General features: G+C 42.8%; 1 protein-coding gene across 9 annotated transcripts in view; it reads right to left on the bottom strand.

The window, feature by feature from the left end:
• DAB2IP (DAB2 interacting protein) overlaps positions 1-27,032 on the bottom strand; it is a 239,885-nt gene that overhangs the window by 132,202 nt on the left and 80,651 nt on the right. For 7 of the 9 annotated variants that reach the window (XR_012838497.1, XM_075772549.1, XM_075772551.1 and 4 more), the window contains one exon: positions 5,797-5,900. Coding sequence is in view for 8 of the 9 variants with exons in the window: in XM_075772553.1 (XP_075628668.1) it covers positions 5,797-5,900 (104 nt within the window). In the remaining variant the exon portion in view is untranslated. Of the gene's footprint in view, positions 1-5,796; positions 5,901-6,403; positions 6,518-12,082; positions 12,402-27,032 lie in introns of those variants that run through there. The other 2 variants (XM_075772550.1, XM_075772552.1) reach the window with 2 other exon arrangements.

Here is a 27,032-nt window from a genome sequence, read left to right as displayed (position 1 = left end):
GTTTGAGAAGAATATTTAACTCTCTTGAAACTGAAGGAGGATTTCAGAGAAGTATTTAGGAGTAGCTTAGCTAGTGGTTAACACCAGGACTGGGAATTAGAAATTAAGAAATTCAGCGGAGGACATATTTCCTGGCTTTGCTGCATGATCACATTTAAGTTAGTTAACTTTTCCCTGCTTCAGTTTTCCCAGCTGTAAAATGAGGGTGCTAATAACTAGCCACCTTCATGGAGAGCCTGGAAATCCATCGACAAAAGACGCTTTAGGAGTACAAAGTCTGCATGCTGTTGTTGTACTGACAAAAAAAGGATCTGACAGTCAGGTTAGCACTCCTAATTTTTGCAAAACAGCACCAGTGAGACTAGAAATAACTGCAAATGCTCAAGATGACCTCGTTCTTCTTCCAGTCCCTAAAACGCTCAGAAACCCAAAGCTCCCAAGCATGTCCTGTTCCACAAGCGGTGACTGAATTGACAGATACATTCTCAAAGTAATTCACATATTTCTTGCTGCCACTAACACTGGTTATCCAAATTCAGTTGCAGTTGACAGTTTAATGATAATAGCTTTCTGTTTATATATCATCTGCGATAATGTTCCTATTCTCCTTAAATTCAGTCCCTGTAAAAGGGGTGCTCTAATGTATGCAGCCACAGACCAAAATGATAGTAATTTTCCCTTCTAGTTGGAATGGTTTAGTAAACAATTACATTTCAATTAAAGATGGGGTGATCATGCCGAGGGAAGCACCATTCAGCTCTTCACATAACACAGGAAGATAAATTCTCCAAAGTCAAACTATTATAATATAATTTACATGACTGCTTTTGAAAAAAAAAAAAAAAAAACCCAAAATGGAAAATAGTGTATATTACGCACAGGCGAAAACTTGGGAAAAAATCCTTCACTATCTTGTCCACAGCAGCTTGAACTAGGATCCCTTTATTTAGGATTATGTTCAGTGAAGAGGAATGGTAGAAGGGTTACTCTCTTTCATCTCTCCAGGAGTTTCCATTTACTGCTATGCCATTAGTATTTAATACTTCATTTATCAAGGATTAAAAACAGGATAGATGGAGGAATGCCATAAGAGTAGCTTATAACGTATCACTGTAAATTCAGCTGTGTACCCAACCCAAACGGGCAGAAAAACTGCTGGAAAACAAGTTAACATTACAAGCAGAAGAAGAACTAAAACATAAAGAGATTTCGTATTTCTTGTGACTATAAATGCTTCATTATTAAAGGGCTTGAAAGCCAGAGCAATGACAAATCAACCACAAAGGACAACTCCTGCTCCAAGACATCACATTTGAAGTGCAGAACAACAGACAACGAGCAGACGATGAAGGAACATGGGAAAACGGGGAGATGATACTTGTCATCGTGACTGACAATGAACCGGTGAAGAATGTCTTTGTACCACTGGGTTTGGCCTTTGAATCTTCTCTGAGAATTGTTTCCCTTCCAATGCAATGTCCACAATTCCATAGATGGACACCCTGATCGTGTAGCCTACAGCTGCAACCTGTTTTGGTTTTGTTTCGTTGGGGGCTTTTTGTAGCCAACGTGGCTTCAACCGGAAGCAGCACAGAAGTGTGTCTGAGATTCTGGAAAGCAAATGATTGATACTAGAATCAAGGATTAAAGGTCTGGAGAGAAGAAAATCCTAAACCCTATGTAGCATTTGGGGTAAGGGAGAGTATACAGACGTCTCCCCAGACACAGCTCTGTAAGAAAGGCAGAGAGCCATTTTCAAACTGTTCAAAAAGACTCAGACTACACACGTTATACTAATTCACTCTATGTGGAAGGAGGCTCCTTACACTCGGGGAGGTAGAGACTAACAGCAAGAGATCATTCTGGTTTCTTGATCCAATCACTTAGTCCAACTCTTCTGCACAAGTTCTTTGGCATTTTGGACTTCTGCTTAGACTGGAGTATTTACACAGGGAACTAAATAAATCAGGCTGTAATGAAAGCAGTCAATAGATGGCAGTACTCCAAAGAGATGGGAGAGAAGTCACCACGCAGCAAGTCTCAGTAATCCCACCATTGCTCATGATTTCCCTGTAAGGTGGGCAGAGCAGGAGGATTTAATACCCACCAGTTTCCCATCTTCTGGTCCCCGTGTTTGATAATATATAACACAAATTTCTGGTTTAACGCATCTCACAGCTTAAGCGATTTGGATTCAATGCAGAGAGGCTAAATGCTTCTCTCTATTCTCCTAAAAGGTAAATGTCAGTCAACAGCAAGGCTTTGCTCATCTCCCCTTGGGCACAGAGAAGAGTCCAGCCTTTGCTTTTGGTTACATTGGTGTCCACAGCTCCTGAGCATTATCAGCTGCTGCCAAGTACTCGTTCTCAGTGGAGACAACTCTAGGTCACCACCTGAGAAGGCAACATTTTCACTGATGTCTTATGCTCAGTCTAGCCTTCTGTCTTCCTTCTTCTATCCTTAGATATTGAATTTTCTTGAAGCACTTGTGAATTAGGTCTCTTCATTCAAGGGGAAGAATCATGACAAATAGGAAGACAAGACCATTTAACTGCAAAGATGTCTCCTGCAAACGTGTGTGTGAGGATAGTCAGTCTCTTCCATGAGTGTATCAGATATAATAAATTCATTAGGACCAGAATTTCCCTGCTTATAGTTAAGTTTTCTGCTGACATGCACGAAACCTGCTGTTCCTAGGCTCCGATACAGCAGTCAGAAAGGTTTCTTCTAGCCCACATGAAGCACTGTGTAGCTGGCAATGTGAAGTACATTCATGGTTCTCCAGTCAGACAGAGACTAAAAACTGAATACTGAACTCGGTGCTCAGAGCAGATTCAGAATCAGGGACCTCAGATGTGCGGTCACTTGGATTAGAGACTGGATTCACTAGACTACATCAGATCATACAAAGCTATGAGAGTACTGAAGTGAGGTAGGTTTACGTGGAAAATAATCATTTTACAACATGACATAACTAGGACTAGGAAAGAATTTTTCATGTTTAAGAAGGTCTATTAAAATTTATTTTTGTAGAAGGAATAAGAACAGCTAGTTCACATATTAAGATGTAGAAATCTTAAGGCTTGATTTTCAAGGTTATATTCTATAACACAAAAAAAATAGCATGAGCTATTGTTTTCCAAAGTTGTTACAAAACCCATAATGCCCAATTAACTGTAACTTGCCTGGCAAACTGCTGTATGGGAAGGGAGCACTTCCACCCTAGTTTGCTTTAGATTTCAAATGAAAGCAAGCAACTGGGAGTGCAAGACTGTCAAAATAGCTGGATCCAATGGCTCCTGAGCTTACTAGTCCCTTGGAGACTCAACAGCAGAAGGATGGAGATGTCAGGGAAGAACAATCAGCTGTAAAATATGAAAAGCTTACAACATCAAAACCTACAGCAGCAGGCTCAAAAGTAATAATCCCATTACCACTAAACTAAAGCACTAATTACTATTCCCAATGGCTGGAGTGGACTGACTGCTAATGTTCTTCTGGTTAATGAAGGAAGGTGAGGGAGAATATATTTCTTAAGTCAGACATCTGCTGAAATCTGGGCAGCCATAAAAACTATGTATGTAATGAAGCCATTCATATTAATGGCAATAACATTCGGAGGGCTGAGCAGGAACAGAAATGAGATGAAAGTGGATTGTAAGTCAGAGAAGAAAAATGCTCTGTATTATCCGTGTGATGACTGCCCCTATTTAATCCATACTGAGTAAGAGCCAAAGCAAGGAACCACATCCCATACAAGCTGTTTCACTAACAAGAGCTAACCTGCTTAAAGACAGGAGTAATTTCTCTATAAACATAAAGCAGTATATATGCCATTGGAAAAGGAATAAACAGCATTTTATTTTCACCGACTACAAGTACACTAAAAAAAAATACTCCCAAACCTCTGTTTTGCAAACAACCCAGATTTTTCCCACCATTCTTTGCCTTTTTCATCAACAAGTACTACATTGTTTAAGGTTCAAAGATACTCATTTACTGAGATGGATAGATTCTGATAAATGAAAGGCGCAAAGCAAAAGCATGCCTATTCAGTTAGCTTTACCAAGTTTCTGTCTGCCATGCTCAGAGTTTTAGAGCATTTGTAACTGATAATCAATTCAATAGAGGGCACATGGCTTGTGGAACAAGGAGGTTAGAGAAAAAAGATTAGTTTCCCTCTTGGCATTAAAACAAGATGCACCTTGTTTAGCAAAAAGGTGAGACCACAGGAGGAATCGGACCAAGAGGGGATCCCTCTGTGTTTTGACCTGTTAGAACAGGGAGCTGTTAGCAGAATAACTTTCATCAGCTCCAGAAAAAGAAACCCAAACATGCCCCTAGAGCAAATGCTTAAAGTCATCTCCTACTCCATAGTTGTTTCTGTTGTCTTCAGTATTTGCCACATACTGTACAAGCTCCTTCAAAACAGAACTCATCTCCTGCCATCCACTCACTGCTTTCATCACTTCTTCCCATTTCATTTAGCAAATAGGGCAGTACCAAAGCACACACTCTCATATATTCAGCATACGTTCAGGCTACAGAATATAGCACTTCGGGACATGGTTTAGTAGACATGGTGGTGTTGGGTTGACAGTTGGACTTGATGATCTTAGAGGTCTTTTCCAACCTTAAAGAGTCCATGTTTCTATTCTATGATTCTATAGCTCACAGAGAATGTTATGCATTCACAAACTTACAATTTATAGAACTAAACTAAACTACGTAGACAAGCTGCTATTAATGATTCATTCATCGGTGCAAATGTTCTCAGGTGAACTGGGTGTGCTCAGATTTTTTTTAGATTGCACCATTGTCTTTCCTTTGCCATTCTGGTTCTACCTATCTAGGTCTGTTATGAAGTAGCTGAGCCTGTAAAGTAGGTGTGGCCTGCAAAGAAAACCTATAAACATACAATAAGAAAAACAGCTCCAAGACCATTTGCCTCTTCTCTGAATAAAAATACTTAGGTGCAAACTTATTATCCACATATATCAGCCATTTTTCTTTTGAAAATATAATGTTCTGACTGCCTTGGCGATCGCTCATACCGGGTATATCCACCTCCAGCTGCGTGTACTTTATGTTTGTACTTATTTTTTAAAATGGCTCCCTTCTGTAAAATGGACGCAGTAGTGCCCTTCCCCATGGAGCAAAAAGACTGTTTGTCCTGTTTGATTTCGGTATCAGTTACTCGTGTTAGTGGTGCGGCTCTGTTTCACTCCCAAATGTTTTCCCCTTCTTTACACACTGCTATCGCAACAAAACAGTGATATCAGCAGAGCATCTCAAAGTAAAAGGATTGAAGAAATGGAAAATAGTGAATGGCTCCTCTAGGCTCCTGCCAAGAGAGGACATTAGCCTCTGAGGAGTCACTGGCTTGGCAGGTTTTCTGTTAGTTAAGGAAAGGTTCTTCTACAGATTTTCTATCTGTAGGAGTATGAGGATGTATGGTACCGTTGCACACCAGTAAATACGTCTATGAATATACCACACTGCCCTAGGATTCACAAAGGAAACCTCACCAGGAAAGTCCCCCAAAGGAAACAACTTACCCAAACCTGCTCCAGATTCCAATTCAAATCTTGTTGCTTTACTAAGAAATATTTTACAGTTGCTTGTTGCTACCAGTATCTAACACCACCACATTTTCTTAAAAGTAAGTAATCAACAAGTTTTACATATACCAGCTCTTCTCTTAAGATGAGCAAGTTCCTCTTCCTCCTATGGGGCAAAACCCTGTAATAATCATTAAGATGCCATAACAATCATTAAGATGGGACAGATGCTTACCGTGACCCGGAAGGGCGTTGTGGCAGCAGGCTCCATGGTGGGGTTCTTCTCTGTGACCCCGCTGGGCATGCTGCGCCTCTGCCCACACCTCTCTGGGGGGGACTCTGTGGATGGGACAGAAAACAAAGGACAATTACAAACACGCAAGCACAGGAACAGTCCAGGAACATCAACAGGCCATGCAAAATGTGGCTTCTTCCTTTGAGATGCCCTTGCAAATGAGCCAACACAACAAGCCCGCTGTATCTGCTCGCATTTCCCACAGCCGCCTAGAACAACGTTCAATCAGCAAGACTTTCACCTTCAACAATTAGCATTTTTTATACAACTGTAAGCTTCAGATAATGCCTGACAGGTTGGCATTATCATTATTTCCAGTCTGCAGATGGGTAAACAGAAAATGTATTGAGCTGAGTGAGAATTATATGCAAAGTACAGATCCGTGCACTTGTGGACTTGATACTCCTACGGGAAACTGCTAATGGGGTTACAGGCACAGGATGCTTAAGTTCCCTCTCTAATTCCTCTAGCAATTTGCTTTGTAACTAGGAAAAAATTATTAAATCGTATATTTGCTACAGTATAAAACGTGGATAGGAATACTTACCTCCTTCCCTGCTGGTGAAGAAGGGAGGGAGGGGGCCGAAAAGGCTAAATTAACAAATGTGCCAAACACTGAGAAGATTTAGAAAGATATTAGGTGAGGTCAGCAACAGCGCTGTGAGGTGGTGTTTCCTCAGTTCACAAACCCTCTTTGAAAGCACCATGGAGCTCATAAAACCAGATCTATTTCCAAGCTGCCACTCAGCGCTGCTCAGACCTTGTAATAAACTTCTCTTCTCAAACCGTTTGAGAGTCCTTACTAGCCAAGCATTTCCATCGCCCAAAAGGCAGAGCTGCGTCATCTCCACTCTGTTGATCAGGAAGTCTAGAAAATGGGCAGGGCTTGTGGTCACGATCATGTAGCATTTAGCGATAATTTCAAGAAAAAACCCTCAGGCGTCCTGACTACGGAGTTCTCGGGAGCGGATGCGTGGCAGAGGAGCAGAGAATGGCGCTGTGACTCTCCAGGCGAGGAGGCTCCTGCTCGGGGGACTGAAGTCTTCTGCAGGATCTACGTGGGGCAGAGAGCTGGTGGGGCTTTGCAGGTTAAGAGAATGACTTCGTATAGATCTGCACAGCAAGGCAAGAAGGTTGGAAGTAACAGCTCAATCATGTTTATGAGCAGGGTTTAAGCCCATATTACGTGTCAGAAGCACAAAACAAAGGCTTGAGCAAATCTCCTGGGAGTGCACCTTCATCTTCAGACACCAGTTACTTTGCTGCTTCCTTTGACAGTAAGCACACGGGATTCTTTTGAGCCGAATGCTTCTGTTCTGCTTGTCCCTGCCTGCTGTGGCACTGACCACATCCAACAACGGGAACTCTACGGTCTTCACTCAGAGCCAGATTTTTGGGGACATGCAGAATTTTTACATTCAAAATCAGCCCAAAACTGTTTAAGAATTCTCAAAATGGGTACAAAACCTAAGCAAGTATCAGGTGGCATATACATACACGGGTAAGGTGCATGCTGGGGATAGGTTTTTGTCAAAAACTGTCTTCTTTTGTCTTTTTTTTTTTGCGTTACATAACAATACATATCAAAATATTGTCCTCTGCCATCAAATCATGGTCTCCTGAATACAGAATAGTGGAAGTTTTGGAGAAAATGAATGAAGCTCATACTTCTTATTCTGCCAGGCCCCAGAATCTTCTCTACTCTTTTATTTATCCACATCCACTGGGTTGGACTTTTGTTAATAGAATTTCTCCCTTTCTGGAGGCTTCTTTGCCAGACATACCTTCTGTCCTTCATCTCACCTTGTCAACAAACCCTTCTGATGTCTAGAAATCCCCATAACTTTTGAAAGACAATGTCTGGGTATGTAACACTGAGTTATTTACTAAACAATATGGGATCCAAGCAAAGACAACAGCAAATCAACAACAATTTCAGAACAACACTGAAAAGCAGATTTTTCACACAGTTGTTGTTCCTGTTTTAAAAATGATGAGCATAAAAATAAATTTAAAAATGGAGCTGAAATAGACACTGGGGGGACTCGTTCCCATACACAATTTCACAGGCAACAGGCATGCCAATGAATGTTACATCATTGCTGGGATTCTTGGTTGGGAATGAGAGATAGCCTGAAGAATAATACCTGCTGCAAAAGGAAATTAGATGGTAGACTCAGCTAGAGGAAGGCTTCTACAAATTAGTATGCAAAGAAATCTAAAGATGGAACAACCTATACTTCAGAACGTCTCAGACAACGATGTTCTCATAACTAGTGTAACTTAGAGGTGGTTTGTTTGCCAATTCTCAGCCTCTGCAATCTGCAATTTGCTGCCATCAGGTCTTGGCAAGGAGGGTTGTCCCCTTAGCAAGGTTCTCCCCTTGCCAAAAACTGCCATCACCTGAGATCTGTAATAAACAACTAATACCTGCAATTCCACTCAACATTTTCTGAGATATATCTTAAACTATTCCAAAAGGATGTGAGATTCCACCTATGGTCTGGGTGAAATGTCTGCTCAGTGACATCTTACTTGGCTCCAAATCCCACCCATAATTCCTGCAGCCACGTAACCTGTATGAGAGCCAGACAGCCAAAATCAACCAGTTCATTGCTTTCACAACTTCCAGCCAAGCCTTCTAATGTCCTGGCCACTTTCTTTGCAGAATGCTGCACTTTGAATCTCCAAGAGGCAATCAAGTCCTTTGGTGTCATCTCCTTTCGCACAAAGGCTCCCACCCCATTCCTTTGAATGGTGGCCTTTTTTTTTGTACTCTCACAAAGATTGATTACAGCATTTTGAAAGTGAATTTAAGATGACAAGACAAGCAAAGAAGCTGCTTTGCATTTTCATAATGACCAGAAAAATAAATGTTGTTTAAAGCATTTCTCATAGACACGGCTGGAAAAGAGGAACGATGGGATTATGTGAAAAGCAGTTGCAAGAAATGTCTTTTCCCCAATGCCCGCAGCACAGAGCTGTGCTCCCCAGCCCAACACACCTCTTGCCTTCAGCACAGAGGGAAAGTACCTGCTGTTCCGTACAGGTGTTACAGCACTACTGGCGTGCACCACAGTGGTTTGCAGACCAAAGTGCACAATTGTCTCACTTTGGGTAATCTGTCGATCTGCTTCCTCTTTCAACCACACAGGTCAGACCTCTTCGGAGAAAGGGAGAGTGTGTTATGGCCCAGGGCTGATTAATATCTGGGTCTGATTGCACTGAAGTCACAAGCTGTACTTTTCAATTCTTACTTCATCATTAAAACATACCCAAAGCAGAGCCAGCAAACACACCAGTTTGACCCAGACCAAAAGACAGAGAAGGGTTAGGACCTAAAGCTTCCTAGTATTGTTAAGCCTATGGTTCGTAAAGTGTTTGGGGTCCAGTCTCCATTTTAGCTTAGTTTAAGCACCGTGGGTATCACTGGAGAGAAACGTTACAAAACTCTTCCTAAGAAACCAGAAATAACTAGAAGAAGGGGTGGGGGAAGATGTTTGTTTTAAAGGGAAGTAAAAATAGCTTACAGGTAAATTAGTAACTCTAACTACCAGAAATGCACAGCAGAACAGTTTTACATAGCAAGCTGTACGAATCCATAAAGGTAAAAACTGCTCTTTTTACTTCTTCAGTGTTAGGGGAGAAGTCTTAGGCCAGGTGAGCGGCACTACCGATGCAGGCTGCAGCAAGCCCACCGCAACACCGCGCTGCCAGCCGCCACAGGAAAGGTCGCGGTAAGGCGACAATAAAAACTCTCTCCACAGCCACTAGAGGCTGAAAAAGAAACGTATTAATTTACAGCAGGAGATATTTAGGTTAACCGTTGGCAAAAGGCTTCTCTTGGCACGGACAGCTGTACGTTGGAATCGATCGTCTAGAGAGATAAATGTATGTTCCAGCTGATCTTAAGCCTTTCTGCGGCAGGCGAGGTTCAGGAGCTTCCTTCCCTCCCCTCTCCTGGGGACGGATACCAATGATCTCCTGAAATCCCTTCCAGCCTTACTTTCTGTGATTTCTGACAAATTTGCCCACTTGTGCATAATACAAGCAAGCTACAAGAGATCAGATTCAGTATCTGACTTCAGCCTTTTCTTCACAACCTCTGACACGTCTTCCTCCTCGCCTGGACTTCCACTCTGCTTCTGGCAGTTCTGTTACACCTCTCAATCGCACAAAGGGTCCAGGGTCCTACACTGACCCCTGTTACAGACTCACAGTGTGGCCCTTGGACATTTTAATGCTTTTTATCAGATTCACAATTGATAAAAACCTTGACGATCCCACGGGAACACCGCAAGGTTTCATTAATGAATGTCTGCCATCCATTTTGTATCCCAGGAGAAAGGATTCCAGAACAAGGAACAATATTCCTGCAGGCAGCGAACCACGGAATGACATTTCCAGAAGCACTTAGTATTATCAGATAACATCTTCACTAGACAGTGAATTTCTCTGTTAGCTGAATACTATCCCTCAGCTCATAGAAATTCCAGGATTATACCTTCATTTGTCCATTTATTTGCTCTAGATCAGATTTGATCTGGGGACTTAAACACACAGTATCTCAGGACACTATTTGCTGTCCCAAAGTCCTCAACTTGTTATGAACTTAAAACCTCCAAATCTTTCTTTTATGACACAGAGGCCTGAAAATCAGTGTAGTAACAGTCTATTAAATGAGGATTATAGTGCAGGCATACTGGATCTGAAAACAGATTCCATGGGTATAGCGAGGAAAGCCACAGCAGAGATGCCAGGGTGCAGGAACGGATGCCCACAGAACGGGCTGGCTTTCTGATTCTCTGCCATCCCATGTATTTCCCTGGGATATATACAGATGAGCAATAAGAACTTGTCTAATTACTGCTGGACAACTGAATCAGGCAAGCTCACCGAAGTGTATTACCTGGCTTTTAGAACCTCTTAAAAATCTCAAAATTAGACAGAAAAGGTTCCTAAGTCACTCTGAAGAGGACGGTGGCCATTCTGATAGAAAATTCCTCATCTAATTTTTCTCCTCATTGTTGATGGCATTTTTGCTGTATTTTTCTACGCTTGCCCAATACTAAATAGTAATTTCTGCTGACACTTCGATTTACCCTGCGTGTTGTAGAACCATGCTCCTGTGGGCCCTCCCGATTCTCCTTCACAAACACGTACAAAATCTCGCCGTGAGCAGCACTGCCCCGTGTCTGCCACAGACCCATGCTGGGCTGGGGCTCAGCCATTACGCAATCACAGAACCAAGACGAAACAAACAGAAGTGTTTCCTGCTTTCCCTACTATTTACAGATGGCTGCAATGTTTTGGGGTTTCCCCAGTGCAAGATAAGATCTTCAAAGAGAAACCTCCTTGAACTTATCAAATCCCTGAAGCCTCTCCCAGGTTATCACACATAGCTGGGTCCAAAATGCTGCCTGGTGTGTATTGCCCCAGGATTATTTTTTTTTTAAGCTGCCAGGGTTGAAAGTATCCCACTGAGTTCATTGCCAACAGGACGCTAACATAGCACTGGAAGCACTGCACATTAATTTAGGACCTAGGGCTTATGAAAACTGTTTCTGTAAAGTAATAAACACAGTTGATTTGTTAACTAATTCAAGGCATTTGAATTGACAGAATAATTAATCCTTACTACACTTTTCCATGCCCGTTCTTCATGCTGTGGAATAGTTACAGCCATCCCCCCAAGGCTTCCAGGCCCTCAGCAGCGGAGCAGGCTGAGGAGCTCCTGGCACCCACGCTCTTCTGTCACCCACTCAACACCACGGCCGCCTCAGCCGCACCGTCTCAGACGCTGCCGCGGAGCAGGTCATTATGTGTAACAAACACACAAACAAATATTAATACTGTTTACTTTTCACTTAGCAAGTGAGATGTTTTTCCATTTGCATTACCTGCTCTTGTGAATCACAGCTAGTCCAAGAGATCATGAGGATTGAGCTCTCATTAGTGGGAACGAAGTGCATTAACTCTTTCTGTTTGCTCATTTCTCTTCAGGCTCTGCCCCTCTCCTGCTCTGCTCTCACACATAATTCCAGGGAAGAGACAGTATGAACAAAAGCAAAGAGAACCAGCTGGAGGGAACACCTAACAAGCAGGCACTTCCCAGCAAGTTGATTTTCTGGTACGAAACTGTTCCAACTCCAAACAAGAAAGGGAGGTACAAATCTGAAGGAGCATCAGAGAAGTTAGCCACGAGAAAACGTCTCCCTCAACTCACCAGAAGGAAGCCGTGCTTGTCAGCAACGCACATGCCATGGCACTCCGCACGAGCCAGGAATAAAAGGAGAAGTAGAGATGATGACTTCATCAGAGGCAGCAAGAAAGAGAACTATGACTGGAATGCCAGACAAGCCAGCAGCGCTGGGGAGACGCGGCAGGAGCCCAGGTTCCTGCACCATCCCGCAGTGACGCGCTTTAAGGAAAGGAGACTTTAGAGGACAATAAAACTTCACCAGATCGCCTGGATGTAATGCAGAAAACTGAGAGTTCATGGGAACCAAAAGCTGCTGGAAAAGGTCCTGCCCGCAGCCCCGGGAGAGGTGAGGCACCGATCCGCAAGCAGGAGCGCTCCTCCCTGTCCTGCCTCTTCGCTTCTGTGCCTGACATCTCCAGGGTGCCCCAGAGAGCTCAGGGTGGAGTTTCTGTGAAACCAGGGGGAACAGGAATTACCGGTCTCCTGCTCATACAATTACACTCCGTGAATTAATTTTATTGCTTAATGAATTTAGGTGTTATTCCTCTAATTTCTGCATTATCTAATAACTCCTTACTACAAACCCAACAGAGGAGAGGAGGAGGTACAGAGTGACAGAAATGATTTATTTAACATGGCTCACAGTAACATTTATGAATCAAAAGCAATCCCTGGAGATTAGGTATTTGTAGTGTCTGTGAGATTCCGAATACTCAAGAGAGGCTGCAGAAAAATCTACATTTCAGACAGCTTTAGGTGGCCACATGAGTCCAGGAGGAAAGATGGATCTTTACTCTGACTCCAAAGGGGTATTTGAAGTTGCTGTTAGAATAATGGCACTTTTTAAAAGTGGAATATTACCCCAGGAATAGACAACAACAGAAAACAATAACTACTGAGTTGAGCCAACTTTCCCTTTTATGAGGCATGAATAACTTTGGGAAGCAGAGACGCAAAAATGCCTGATTTCCAGTGGACAAAGGTCAGTTAAGAACCACTGATGGGTTATGAACGCCCTCGCTGACACTCCTCCTGCTCCTCAGCTGGACCAGAAATACAGCTGCAAGGCCAGTTTTGTTGCTCAATTACCTGGAGAACTATTTGTTGGAACATATCGTCCAATGCCCCGCGGATCCTGCAGTGAATTCCAGTTGATCCTTTACAGAAATATTACAACCATTATGCCGCACAAAATTAATTAAAAGTCAAACCTTTATTAGGCAATAAAATTGACTTTTAAATAAAAACGGTCGTGAAGCAAAAGTTTAGGGCAAGGTAACGCTGCCCTCTGAAAAATCAGACTCATCTAAAGCAAAGCTAATGAACACTCAGAGTGGGCATTCTCCAGGCTAATGAAAATTTGCATGACCACAACTTTTTATGTTAGAATAAAATTATTTATTTTTGCATCATAGAATCTCTGCGTTAAAACCCCTTGTCTAAAGCACAGCAACCCCACTGGCTGTACCCACAACTCTTCTACATCAGAATCAGTGATTTACTCCCCACTCATTTAATGCTCTAAGCAGAAATAGTTTCACATGTTCTCATGCTCTCACTACCTTTTCAGACAATTAAGGATAGTTTACAGAATTACAGCTTGTAAAAAAAATTCTCACTTATCTAACCATTTACATAGAAAACAAACAAAAAAAAAGAATTTGGAATCATTACTTGCTTTTTGTGCTATACTCTGGTGCAAGATATTTAGAATTAAACACTTAGAGGCTGGTTGTATGCCTATAGCTAATGCTATCCACAGTGACCACACCAAACAGGTCCAGCTTCTTACCTTTGTTTCCCTCACAGATGACTTAAGCATTACAAACCCACTGTCTTCAGCTTAGCAGGGGGAATGCCATCTCTGGCTCCACTGCATCTCTGCCTGAGAGCATAAAAAGGCACCTGAAGCACCGCTCAGAGTCATGCAACCTTCTGCGGTGACAAGAATGGTGGCTGGGACAGTTGTGTGAACTGAAGAGCCTTATTACAACTGGCTGGAAAACAGAAAACAATTTGACTCACAGAAAACATCACACCACTGTTTCCCATCAGCTAAAAATTAGGACCATCTTTTCTCAAAAAGAGAAGTGGGACCGAGATCTCAAAGTGGGACCGAGATCTTCTGGAAGAAGAGCTTTTTCTTTGTTAAATAATGATTTGAAGTGACATTGACCTTTGCCATAGCACACTGTGCACTTTAATGGATCTCATATCATCTCTGTGTCAGGTTCCCGGATATCGTGTACTGTGCAGTATTTAATATTCCTCATACTGCTCCTGAGCAAGAGCTATTAATGGCTCTTCAATCTAGCCCTGAAAAAAGCCGCGATATTTTTCTGCGTACTTGACATGTATCTATTCCTCTATTTTCTCGAATATTACCCAGTAAGAGAAATCTTTCCCCACCAGCGTGCTTTTTGATGCATGCAAGAAGAAAAGGGACTCGCTGCCCTTTCCTCTCATCTTTCTGCGAGCTTTGCCTGCGCGGTGTTGCAGCCCCTTCTCTCCTGGAAACCTCGGTTAGACTTCCAACCTCCAAAGCTGGAGGAAGCCGTGTTTCCCTCCTCACCAGCAGTGGGGTGAAGGCAGCGTTGCTCTGATCCAGCAGAAATCCAGCAGCCTCACTAGAGGGAGCTGAAGCCCCTCCGCTGCCCAGCCTAACCCGCAGGACAAAGGCGATCTGCGCCAATCTGCTCCTGACACGACACGGGGGCTGTGGGATTCCTCGCTGGTGGGGTTTCTCTGCTCGTTTGCTTGACGTTCGGTATCACAGTTAAGATAGTTCCGAGGATTTTTCCCCTGTCCGTACCTTTCAGTGCTGTGAGGGCCATTCCCTGCCCAGCAGCTAAGGCATCTCCAGCCAGTTCATGTCCCCACTGCAGATGCTGGTCCTCTCCCTTCCCCCTTGTACCTTAGTGATAGCTATCCAGGGCAAATTCTGCCCTCCTAGAAATCGATGGGGGATATATTCTTTACCTGATGAGACGGGTCGGACGTATTTGTCAAGAAAAAAATACTCCCAGAGGGCAAAAAGGAAAGAAGAAAATAGCACAAATGGGAAAGGAAAGCTTAGATAATTCTCAACATGAGGAGTCTGAAAATATACACCCTAACTTCTACTACAAAACTGAAGAAACAGATCCACGTCCAAAAGAAAGACATAGCTGCAGGTCCCCAGACCTGGTGTCAGGGTGGTGACAGGGAGAGAATATAGGGCATCCAGAAAATGAACCCCCCTTTCTAAAAATAAACAGCAAATCATGCTGATTGAGCAGCCTTTATTACAAACTCTATTTTTACTGTCTGGTATTTTTTAATTAGATATGTATATATATATTTGGTATTTTTATTCTTTATTTATCAGTCTCTGAAATAGAATATGTATGATATTTATCTTTCTTTGGTATGATGTCTAGAGAACAAATTCGTCTTTTGCTAACGGCGTATCATTAGGAGCCTTTTCTCCAGGGTAAAATTGAAATCAAGCACAGACTTAAAAAATACATCAGAAAAAGATGAAATTCTAGCCTGCTTGGGGACCGGATCGTGAAGTCTGCTAATACCCTGGTTAAACTGGAAAGGATGATAAAGTGAAGTGGAACACCAGCTTCCTCCTCTGTGATGATAAAGACAAGCAACATGGAGTCTGGAGAACAAGAAGTCAGCTCTGGGGAGATTTAAATTAGGTTCATCCATCATGCTTAACATTTCTGCAAAGATACAACACTGTTACCGGGCTGCTTTCTCGCCGCACTTAACCAGCATGGCTGCCTATTCACAGAGGCAATCCCAAGCCAGGGAGAAACTTTTACACTCTCTGTAATCTGTGTCACTGCGGACGTAAACTGTGCCACCTGTACACGCCATCGCGGAGAGGGCAGAGAGGACACAGCCAGCTCCACCTGAGGCTGCCAGGATGGACTGTCCCTCCTGCAGCTCCATCCCTCCCAGTGACTTCAGAACAGCTGAGGCAGGTCCTGCCAGACCTCCCGTCTCGTTAAAACTCCTGGGATTGCAACAGGGAGCTGGAAATCTCACAAGAAGAGATTGTGTGGCGGCACGTTGGCCCTCTTTGCTTCCAATTTCAGAGAGAACTGCGAAGCGGAGAGGCAGGCAGTGCCATGGTGGCGACCCCGGTGAGACGGGCGACTCGCAGCCAGATCACAGCCAGGGTTTTGCCTCCCGTCAATGAGGTTTGCTTCCTTGCCAAGCTGCTGTTAGGTTTGGTTTTGGGGTTTCTTAACAGCTGACTTGGGCAGGTGAACCACAAACCGGTTCAGAATGGTTTCCTTTGTGTCTGAAGCAGCAGCACAGCAGGAACAAAAACTTTGCGCCGTTTAATTACCAGGCCATTTTTCCAGTCGTGAGTAGTGGCTGCTATAACAGGTCTGTACTGGCAAAATGCAAATTAAATAAATAAATACTTAATTTATAAGCATGATTCATCAGAGATTTCATCTTCTACAGCAAAGAAACAGATGTTCTATTGATGGCACTTCATTAGAGAGATAAATGGGGTCACATACATATCTCTATTCACATCCATCTGCATAATAGACCAAACATTAAGATTTGAAATTCACATAGTACATGCAGCTTTTACATCAGCCTGAAAGAGTCTTAATGCCCAGAGCCAATTAATCCAAGTTAGACTGCCCTAACATTAACGGAACTTTAATATTGTTCAAGAAAGCAGAAGGTTGGGATTTAACACTGGCTGTTTAGGGTACAGTTTCACTGGAAACACAGAAGAATAACGGATTTTAACTAACTGGGTTTTTGGTAGCTACTGGACAAAATATGGTAGCCCTCCTGATGAAGCAACTCAAAGCATTAAAAAGCAGCAGTGACAACAAAGTCTGCAAACACTTCTTCCTCAGTCACAATTATCAAGGGTTAGGATTAGCGCTAGGGTTAGGGGTAGCTCAGAATATTTTTTCTGTTTTGCAGGAGGCCTAAGAGCTCCCCTTACAAAAAGAAACAAGTCTCCTTCATTTTAATATGCACTAGATAGAAGATAATGCTTATAAAAAGAGTGTCACCTTCTCTGCCAACCTTTACAAAAAGAGCGTCACCTCTGTCAACCTGATTATTTTTTAAAGGTGAGTGCACACACAAATGTTCTGCATTTGCCTGTGCGTGCATGTGGGAGTGTACGCACGCACGTCAGCGTACGCTGCAACACGTTGACAATCTACCTATGTGCCGACGTACCCAGAGTATTGCTGAAAACCCATCCTATCTTTACTACTGTTACTCATACATCATTCTTCGAGCTATTCAGACTCTTCTAAGCAATCGTTTTACATTCCATGAGTCCTAATTGTGAAACGTAAATCCTAATTTATTGTGACTGATACTTGTATTTCCTTTGGGGCTGGGGATTTCTGCTTCTCTTACACATACATGCTCTGAAAGCATACTTGCAGGCGTTAGCTTCACAGGCTCACTTTTTAGTTTTCAAGCAAACATCGCTGGTGCCAAAGACAGGAAAGAAAACATTAAAAAGCAGTCATGGTTTCTTATTTCATATAAAAGACACTGTGCTGCGGATGGACAAGCAGAAATCGCCATTCAAACTACTATATTCCTTTATGCATCTAACCTATAGCAGTTGTGCTGGCTTTGTGATTGTGTTGCCATGCTTTTTCTAAGTGAATTCCACTGTTTACCTACAAACCAAAACAGGTAGTAGATTACAAAAAGGGACCTAGCAGGGCTATACGCACTTGTACGTTTCCCAACCTGTTTCTGAGGTGGGAGGGAGCGGGAGGATGTTCTTACCTACACTACCACTGACATTGCATTTTCCATCCTAAAAACTATGCCGCATATACGTAGGGATTCCTTCCTCCACCACTGAACTGCAGGCACGCCGAGGAGCAATACGGTAGCTGTTCAGCAACATGCTGCACCGCTGCAGAACAATTTAGCACACGTTGTGAACAACATTCACTCCTCCTGGGGAGACGAATGCACTACACTCCGCTCTCAGAAATTCTGGTTTGGTATTCACCCAAAATTTGGCTGGTCCTAGAAGTAAAGTTATGTAAACGAACACCAAACGTTTTCACTTTAAATATGCCAGTCAGGTCAAAATTTGTTCCCATCTAAGGGTATAAAGGTAATAACTGTTAACCTCTGACTGCTAAAAATGTAAAGGGAAAATATCTTTCATTTAAAACTTGCTCGTTTGGTTACCATGGACACTGCTTAATCATGAAGGATGACTATTACTTGTTACTATAGTAACCAAGAAGCTTAAGAAGCATCCTGTAATTTAACTCCAGATGCCAAATTTTACAACAGTCCACCTATTACCACATTTGGATACTTCAGAACAAGCCCAGGCTTGATCTCCGACTCTACAAGAAATTCACTGATGCAGAAGTGCTGTAAGAAATCAAAAATGTGAGCATATAATGTACAACAGAAACTTGCACTTCAAATAAATTGGTTTCTTCAAAAGGAAACATTAAGTGCTCAGCATCTGAGGATTCCTCTTTCAGTGGAAATGTTAATGAAGCAAAACTTTGGCCGTCTTTATTCTTGTCAATGTTTCTCAAAGTCTATACAATTGCAGGGCATGTTTTTCCCCACAGTGAATGCTTCAACGCTCAACTTAAAATGAACTTCTGAAGGGATGTTGAGTGGCCAGTATTCAGAAATGAACCTCCGAGAGCAGCTCAGGACTCCCAGCCTGGCTCTCAAGAACAAACCTACAGTAACAACACGTGTCCCTCATGCAAGCAAGGAGCAATGGACAGGACAAACCTTCCAAATTCAGGCAACTAATGTGTTTCTCTAGACAGCCTTTTCTAGTATTTCTGCTTTTTTAAAAACCCGTAACACTTGCCTAGCATTACTCATCGCCATAAAGCTTTACCTTCAGCACCACCAAAGGAATTTTAGTCAGAAGCTTTGTCTCCTGTAGGTCTGGGGAGATGAAGCTTCCAGAAATTACCTGTGGCTGACACTGTTTCTTGACCCTCAGCAGCTCTATGTTGGGTATGAATTCAGAGTTTTCAGAAACCCATCAATTTTTTCATTCATTGATTTCCAAAAGGGCTTGAGGAAACTCGGTTTAAAAGCCTGACCCCAAGGCTGTATAAAACAGAGAAACAAGTAAGGCAGTTCTGGGGTTTGTGTCCCTTTTTTAATATGCATATGCACAAACAGGCAAGCAATCAATACCTAAATTTACAACACTCTCTGCAGTGTTTAAAAGGAAAGCAAACTACCCTCAGATAGTGTCTGAGTCGAAAAAAGCAAAACTGATAATGCTCAAGTATGGCAAGTGACCCAGCTCGTTCCCCGTCTCGACTGAGAGCAGCGTAAATTAAAGGATTATAGAGTACCTTCAGTGCAATAACTTAGGGGATTAGTGGCACACTAGAAGACCTTCAAGGGAAATATAGGTTTAAAAGCTTTAAAAGGCAGCTCTGTGTCTAAATTGTTTGGACTGCCACAGCTGTAAGGAGACAAACTTACTCTAATACATAAGCGATCACAAAAAAGTCTGCTGAAACCCCTCAGAGCATGCTTTTGGAAGCCAGTCTTTTTTGGATTCAGACCAGGGTTTTTAACCTCTTTCTCATTTATCACCTATGGCTTTTAGATAAAAACTCACTCTGCATTACTTAGGAGCAACTCTGCTACTTCTTTCCTTTCAGAGTAATCAGCCCCTCTTAGCAACACTGTTAGGGGAAAGTGAGATTACTGCCAGAAGAAAAGGACTTAAAATAGAGATAAAGCAAAAGATGAAGCAAGAAGAGACAACAGTCAATTTTCAATTGCCTGAAAGTTGCTGGTACAATTTCCAAATTTCTGTCACAGCAATAAATGAGCTGTTCCTTGGATAGCAATTTCCTGAGTTACTCTCAAGCAGTATTGACAATTCTCACAATTTTATCAAGACTGTTGCTGTATTTAGTTACCTCTTAAAGAAGCATCTGCTGGGACCATGGGACATTCAGGTATGGGACTATGGTCACGATTTTAGAGAAAGAACAAGAGAGTCAAAATTCCTGAGTTCTCTTCTTGCCTTGGGGCAAAAGGAAAGTCTCAGAGAGAAATACAGTGCTCCTGGAGTTTGTGCCATTACTCTGCCACTGACCACCCGGGGGATTTCCTGCAGGTTACCCCTGGACACCTCACTGGTTAAATAAGAATGCATCTACCACAGGCTTCTTTCAAGTCCACCACGTATTTGCAGTTCTTAGAAACATGCTAAAGAAAATCAAACAACTATTATAAGGCAGTGTTTTGGTTATGCATGGAGATACTCAGATGTTTACCGTTTTGGGTAGTGCCACAATGGACATGTAGCACACACTAATGGCATCAGCAGACACATACACCTTTCCAGTTGCCCAATTTCTTGAAGATTCTGGGTTCTTTAGTCAAATCTGTTTCTTTTCAAGCTGTTTATCTGACTTGCAGAACTCGCTGTCCCTGCCTCAGCCCCCAGCTACAGCTGCGGCACTGCACCAGGGTGGCTGTGTTGTCCTGCATGAGCCTGCCCCCATGTTCCAAGTTACTCCCTACAGTTCTCCTTTTCTCCTTTTCCTTCCCTTCCTTCCCCTACCCCTTTCGTGTCTCACTATCAAAACTCCACATCCAGCAAGTCTTAAATCACCTCCTCTGCAACGTTCCTCTTAAAATTGGACAGAAGTTACAACACATGAAAATCAAAGGAGGGCAAAACAAAGCTCTCAGATGCGCAGGATATTGTCGTTTAGAGGACAGGTGAAAAGTAAATAAGCAGTAAGGTGTTACCTCAGCCTGTCACAAACAAATAAAATGACTGGTCTCCAAAATCCCGAACATACTCCAAAACCCACCCCATAGTTTGTTAACATCAGATGTTGGGCACAGTCCCTTGGCAGCACTGACCAGTGGTTGCACACGCAGCTGATGGGGAACTCTGTGTCTCTGGAAATAGAGCCTGTTCCTTCCACTGCTGATGGCAGCAAGATGGGACGGGAGATTTGTAAATCTGGCTTACTACACGTGGGTTTCCAGCTTCCTGTGCAAATACCAGACGGGCCAGTGCTCCTGGGACATGAACCCTGGTGTTTCCAATGGCTCCTAATAGGAAGTTTTAAAACTTGAATAAATTTTGATCTAGGATATTGACACAGTTGTCACAGAAAACACTCACGAAATGTTGATGTTTCTGTGTTTCTGACATACTTCTATAGGAGGTGGCGTAGGTCAGTGTGGCATCACCAGCACCATAAGAGCAAAAGAAGGAGCTCAAGGCGCTACTGCCACCACGCTCCTACTGAAGGGTCTGTCTAACGTTTGCCTCCATCGACAATAAATTCACTCTAAAGTTTTGTTTATTAAATGGATACTGAGAATTCTACATCCATTGTTTTCATATCAAAACAATTCAAGAATTCCTTCATCATGCGCTACTTCCCAAGTTATTAAATTTAGTATAGATTTTTATTAGACAATTAAGCATTGAACAAATACGGCAAAGTCTCAGCTGGAGCACTAGTGCTAAAAATAGCGCGGCTGCCAGTGAGTATTTCTTACAAACAGTACAGCTTAAAAAATTTTGCATATCTTTTCTATGGGCATCTGTCAGCCATGCTGCTAAAATTTCAATGAAAAACTGCAAGAGTTCTGCAGTGAAATAGAAAATGCCAAAAAAGAGACTTGAAAAACAAAGCAATGGTCATTAAAAACTGTGAAGCAGGAAGGCTTCCTTTTCCTGACATTTAAAAGACACCACCCTTGGAAAAAAAAACCCTAATATTGCTAATATTTATCGCCTGCTCCCAGCCCTTAAATGAACAAAATTGCTTATGCAATATTCTTTAGCAAAATTATAGGTATTCTAAGGCACATGATTTGGATTCTTCAAGGAATCTCACATAAGGGTGAAGTGTACACATGTACACTTTGGCTATCCAGAATATAATGCAATAGAATACAATAGAATTGCACTATTGATTGGCTGCTAAAGTGAATAACTTAAAAATTATAACTTAAAATCAAGTAAATTATAAATTAAGAATGGCAACCCACATGGGAGTCCCAAGGTAGGGTGACTCGTCTCGCCTCAGAGACCAGATCGACCAGGCAGATTGACCAGTAATATGTTATTATGCTCCTCCGTCTCTCCAGACTTGACTTCCTACTGACCACACCTCGTTCAGGATCAACCAATGGTACAGAAAGATGTGCTGAAAAGGCAAAACCACTCATCTTGTCAAATTTTGTAGGATATGAGTCAGAGAACAACAGTAAACCTGGAACATTTTACTCAGATTTCTGCCTGCCAATATAATGCAACACATCGGCATACTTGTATTTGCAAGGGTAACGCCATGTGTTTCAAACTTCTACATGCTGATGCAGAATCAGTTTCATTTAATAAAACCCCGTATTCTTTAGTCATACAGACCATTAAAAGCTGCTAGATGTTTGCCAGATAGATATGGTCTCTCTCAACAGATTTACTATAAAACAATCTAGATGCAATTCAAAAGATCAGAACACCCCAGAGACAGAAGCGAGGGTGAAAGCAGAGGTTGGAGTAACCTGTGCCCTTTATAGGCAGGTGCACAAATGGGGTATTGTATTCATAAGGACTATTCCATTTGGTAAAAAACAGAGACCACAGAAAGAAAAATCAAGGCTCAGGGGCACATGTTGGTTTGGCAGGCCTAGGAAAAAAAAAAAAAAAGAAAAAGAAGGCACTGTAAGGGTAAGGAGGTGTTCTGTTTGGACAACACCTGATAAATTACTTATTTGCTTATTTCTTCATTAGTTGGTTATGGCACTGTTCTGCTGAGATAGGTCTGGCCAGTACTGATCAATCAGGAAAGGCAGGTTCAGATATGATGCAGGTATTCTAACACCCAGGCCCTTGCCATCGCTAGAACTAGCTAAGCTAAACTTCATTTAGAGTACGCGTAGGCAAAAGACATGCATTGAAACACACGTGCGTTCAGCAATCTGAAAGGCATGCAGCAAAGTGTAATTCAAAGGAAAGTTAATTGTGGGTCATGAAAAGAACAAAGTATTGTTTGAACTTTTCACGTGAATTATTTACTTACAGAACCCTGAATCTTGCTTAACAATACAGTGGGAATTTCTGTAAGGACAACATTTCTAATCAGGATGAGCGAGAGATCCCTTCACGCCACCGTAGGTACTACAGTAGTGTCCAGGGCACTGCCCTGGGCTACAGGACAAAGTCCTGCAGAGGCGGAAAGGGAGAAGTTCCACATGGCATTCCTTGTCAAACGTCGCTTTTTGTTATCATGCTGCAAAATAAATTGTCAGTTAGGAAAGATTAGAGAAGCATGTGAAATTTCAGTTAGCTTTAAATATAATAAAACCTCCTTTGTCATTAAGTCATTCTGTTACATGCTGGGACAGTTTTCAAGTCTCTGCTTCCCTTGTCCCAAGCGAGTGCCTTAACCTCCAAGGTATTGGCTATTTGGGTATAAGTTGATCTCTCGTTTATCACTTAAAAGGTTTTGATTTCATGAAACAGAGAGAGAAAGACTAAATTCCAGCCGTTTTCAAGAGATGTGTATCTGAATAGCCTGCACTGAGAAAAAACCAGTCTGACCTTAGCCTCCCAGCTCTCAGTGTTTGGTGTACTAAAATACTGGGCTTTGCTGAAGATCAGTCAGTTTTCTCTTCACAGCAGCCATCAAAGGAAAAGAAGAAGAAAGCGTGTTTAATAAAAATCCTTTTTGTAGAACACCTTGAAAAGCATTTCTGATAAACAGAACTTAGAGCAAGACATTGATGTCCAAGGAGCTGACAGAGGCAGAAGTATCAGGAACACTAAACCTTCAAGATCAGGAACTTAAAATGTTCTCCAATTCTTAGAGCTTTGATGACAACTGATTGCCTACAGAATTTTACAGAAGAAAGACCTGAAGCCAAAGCTGCATTTGGCTCAGATATGGAACTGTGCGTGGAGCACCCGTAAGTAGTTTCTATGAGCAAACTGAATTCTCAGAACGCTTGCCGCTGACCCCTGTTCCTTCATTATACCCATAATTAAGGAGAAACGGAGATAGCATGAAGAAAGCCACAGACCAAAGTACCGCAGGCAGAAGCAGGTGTTGCTTTTATTGATAATTTTCCTCCTACCCCCCCTGCCTCCCAAGTACCTTCCACTACATTAGATGGATCACCTGGTAGTAATCATAATTACTGCCATGATTCCTCGTATAGCTACACACATCTCTGAGCTGAGCAGATGGTCCAAGAAGAGATGCAGTTTACTGCAGTTGGTTTTTTAACTAACTAATGTATACCCACAGCATGTCCCGAATCTCTGTGGAAAGCAGACCCAGGAGATTTCAAATATTATCATCATTCTAACAAAGATTAACAGCGAGGTGAAACCTGTCTTGTTTATCTGCTATCAAATAGCAATAATTTAAATGCGCTGGAGGCATGATCGCATGAGCCTCCTGACAGCATACCGTCCTGTTCTGGTCTGATTTGCCCTCCCCATCAGTTTTACTGTTCTTCAAGTATTCTAGCCCTGCACCTCTCAAAGGGACAGACTGGCAAACAGACTGAAACGTGATGGATGTGTTAAAAGCACCCGGGCTAACCAGAGAACTCTGGAATGAGGACACCATCACACAAACCATCAAATAAACTGGCTGTCATTGCAAACAGCTGAAAGTCCTATACATTTTTCTGCATGCTACATCAGATTGCCTCCATCTGGAGTCCCCACAGAAAGCAATCCCCTACTTTCCTTAGATACTTGCACAGAAAAATGCAAATTCTGTTCACTGTGCCTATCTCAAACGCACTACAGCAGAGCTTTCCTGAGGGAGCGGTTATCTCTTTCTTTGTACCTCAGGAAGTAACACCAATTTCCCAAACTAGGTCTCGGCTAGAGCAGCCACCACCTATGACTGGGATGCAGCTGCGCAAGCTGCAACCCAGCCTGACGTGGACTGTCGGGCTGGGGCAGGCTGCGCTCCAGACTCCCAAAAGGCCAGCAGGCAGCATCCCTGCAGCAACGCCCATCGGAAGGCCACGCGTGGACAGGCGGCATTGCGCCCTCGGCGGGGAGAGTGGGAAGCGGCAGTGTACAAAGTAAACACAGCCTCTTCTTTATTCCAAGAGACTGACTGATATAAACCGGAGTGGGCTGAAAGAGGTCCTTTGGCTGACAGCAAAGAGGATGTTGCAGGTTTTGGATCAGGAGCCGTGCTGGCAGCAGATGGCAGCACCTACATCTCCTGGGTGCGCAGTGTCCGCGCCGGCAGCCGGGATTTATCATCTGGGATTGCTGAGTACAGACACTGAATGATTCCAGATGGGGAGAAGGGCTTGTGTGCCAGCAGAGCTCTCCCCCTCCCTGGTAAACGTGTAACAACTGCCTCATCCTCAGCAAGTTCCCTGCCCAAAAGCATGCTGACAGCGTGCTGAAGTGACACACCTTGGAAAGCTCAACTGCCAGGTATCAATCGCTGCGCCTCCAGCTGAGGCTTACCTGGGCTCTGTGGGGATCCTGGCGAAGGATCCGGAGGCTGTAGAGAGCAAAAAGTTGCCAAGAGGATATCCGGGAAACACACACGTGGCAAAACAGACCACTGCCAATTCCTGTGCAATAACTCCAACGCTCAGGAATTTACGGTAACCTCTCAGTAAGGATATCTGATCTTTGACTGTCTTAGCTAGGGACAGCAAATTGCACTGCAGATCAGCACTTGAGAAGGGGACCCTCAGCTCTGGCCTTCAGCCAGACTTGTAGGTTTTGGACATGAACATTACTTGATGTACCCAAAAAAGCTAGAACCTCATTCAGATGTCTGCATTCTCCATAGCTCGCACACCTCTACAGTCTCCTGTTCATTAACCCTCCAGTGGGATCAAAACTCCCAAGGGAAGTATTTCTTTCGCTGCATTCCAGCACTTCCTTCGCTCTGTCCAGCCTGGCAGCCAGGCAGCGACTCCAGACTCGAGGCCAAGCCCCGCCACTGATCTTGCCGTATGACACCGCCACTGCACAACTTGCTTTCTGCATCTCAAAAACTGCAAGAAAATTCTCATCCTGATTTGCAAATCCCTTTAAGACCTACAGATGAGAAGAGCTCAACTAGTGCTGAGTATTACGATCCCCCTAGCAGGCAGGAATCCTAGAGATAAAGTGTGACAAACACAAAATACTCAGGGAGAGATCAACAGCAAGAAGATTTCAGTTGGTTCAAATCCAATTTCTTACAAATATTACACTTGATTTCCATTTCCATCAAATTTTCCTGCATATTCCTTGTGTTCCTGACAAATTACACCATTAAGTTCATACTGGGTTACCTAAAGGAAACTAACACATTTAGTGTGTCACAGTAACTGAAACGACAGCAAAATATTTGGGTTTTGAACAGTATACAAATAAAGGGGGAAAAGGAACTGTTACATGCTTCTGAGTTTACAAACACTCCTCCCTGACAGGCAAAACAAAACCAAATCATGGCAAGAAAAACACTCTCTTCTTAAAGGAAAAGATGAAGCTCAGGGACTGATTTAGCTTCCTATTGTTTCCTCAGTGATGACTCAAAATCCTGAAAAAAGTACTGAATGCCAGGAAAAGAAGAGAGAGGACATTGCTCTAAGGTAAATCTCGTAGTGCTAGAGTCTCCTTTACAATCTGCTTCGTAAATCAGAATTAACTCCGGTGAGACAAGTACAAGCCTGGGTTTGCACAAACACCTGATGCAGGGCTGCAGTTGTGCTTTTTACTAGGGCTTTTTATTCACACAATAACAAAAAAAAAAATTAATCTTTTTAATTAATGGCTTTGATTAGGCCTAAGACATTATAAATATGACTGGATTGTCACCCTAGAGGCCAAACACAACCATCTCCTTTCTGAAAAGAGTTCCACAGCAAAATGACTCAAAGACTCCTGCTTCTTTGACTGCTTTAACGATAGGCATAAGCATCAATAAACATTTCTTTCACA

This window comes from Balearica regulorum, chromosome 20 (assembly GCF_011004875.1).
Source record: "Balearica regulorum gibbericeps isolate bBalReg1 chromosome 20, bBalReg1.pri, whole genome shotgun sequence".
NCBI lineage: Eukaryota > Metazoa > Chordata > Aves > Gruiformes > Gruidae > Balearica > Balearica regulorum.
Note: the sequence above shows the minus strand (reverse complement) of the source record. Positions and strands in the feature narration are given on the sequence as shown.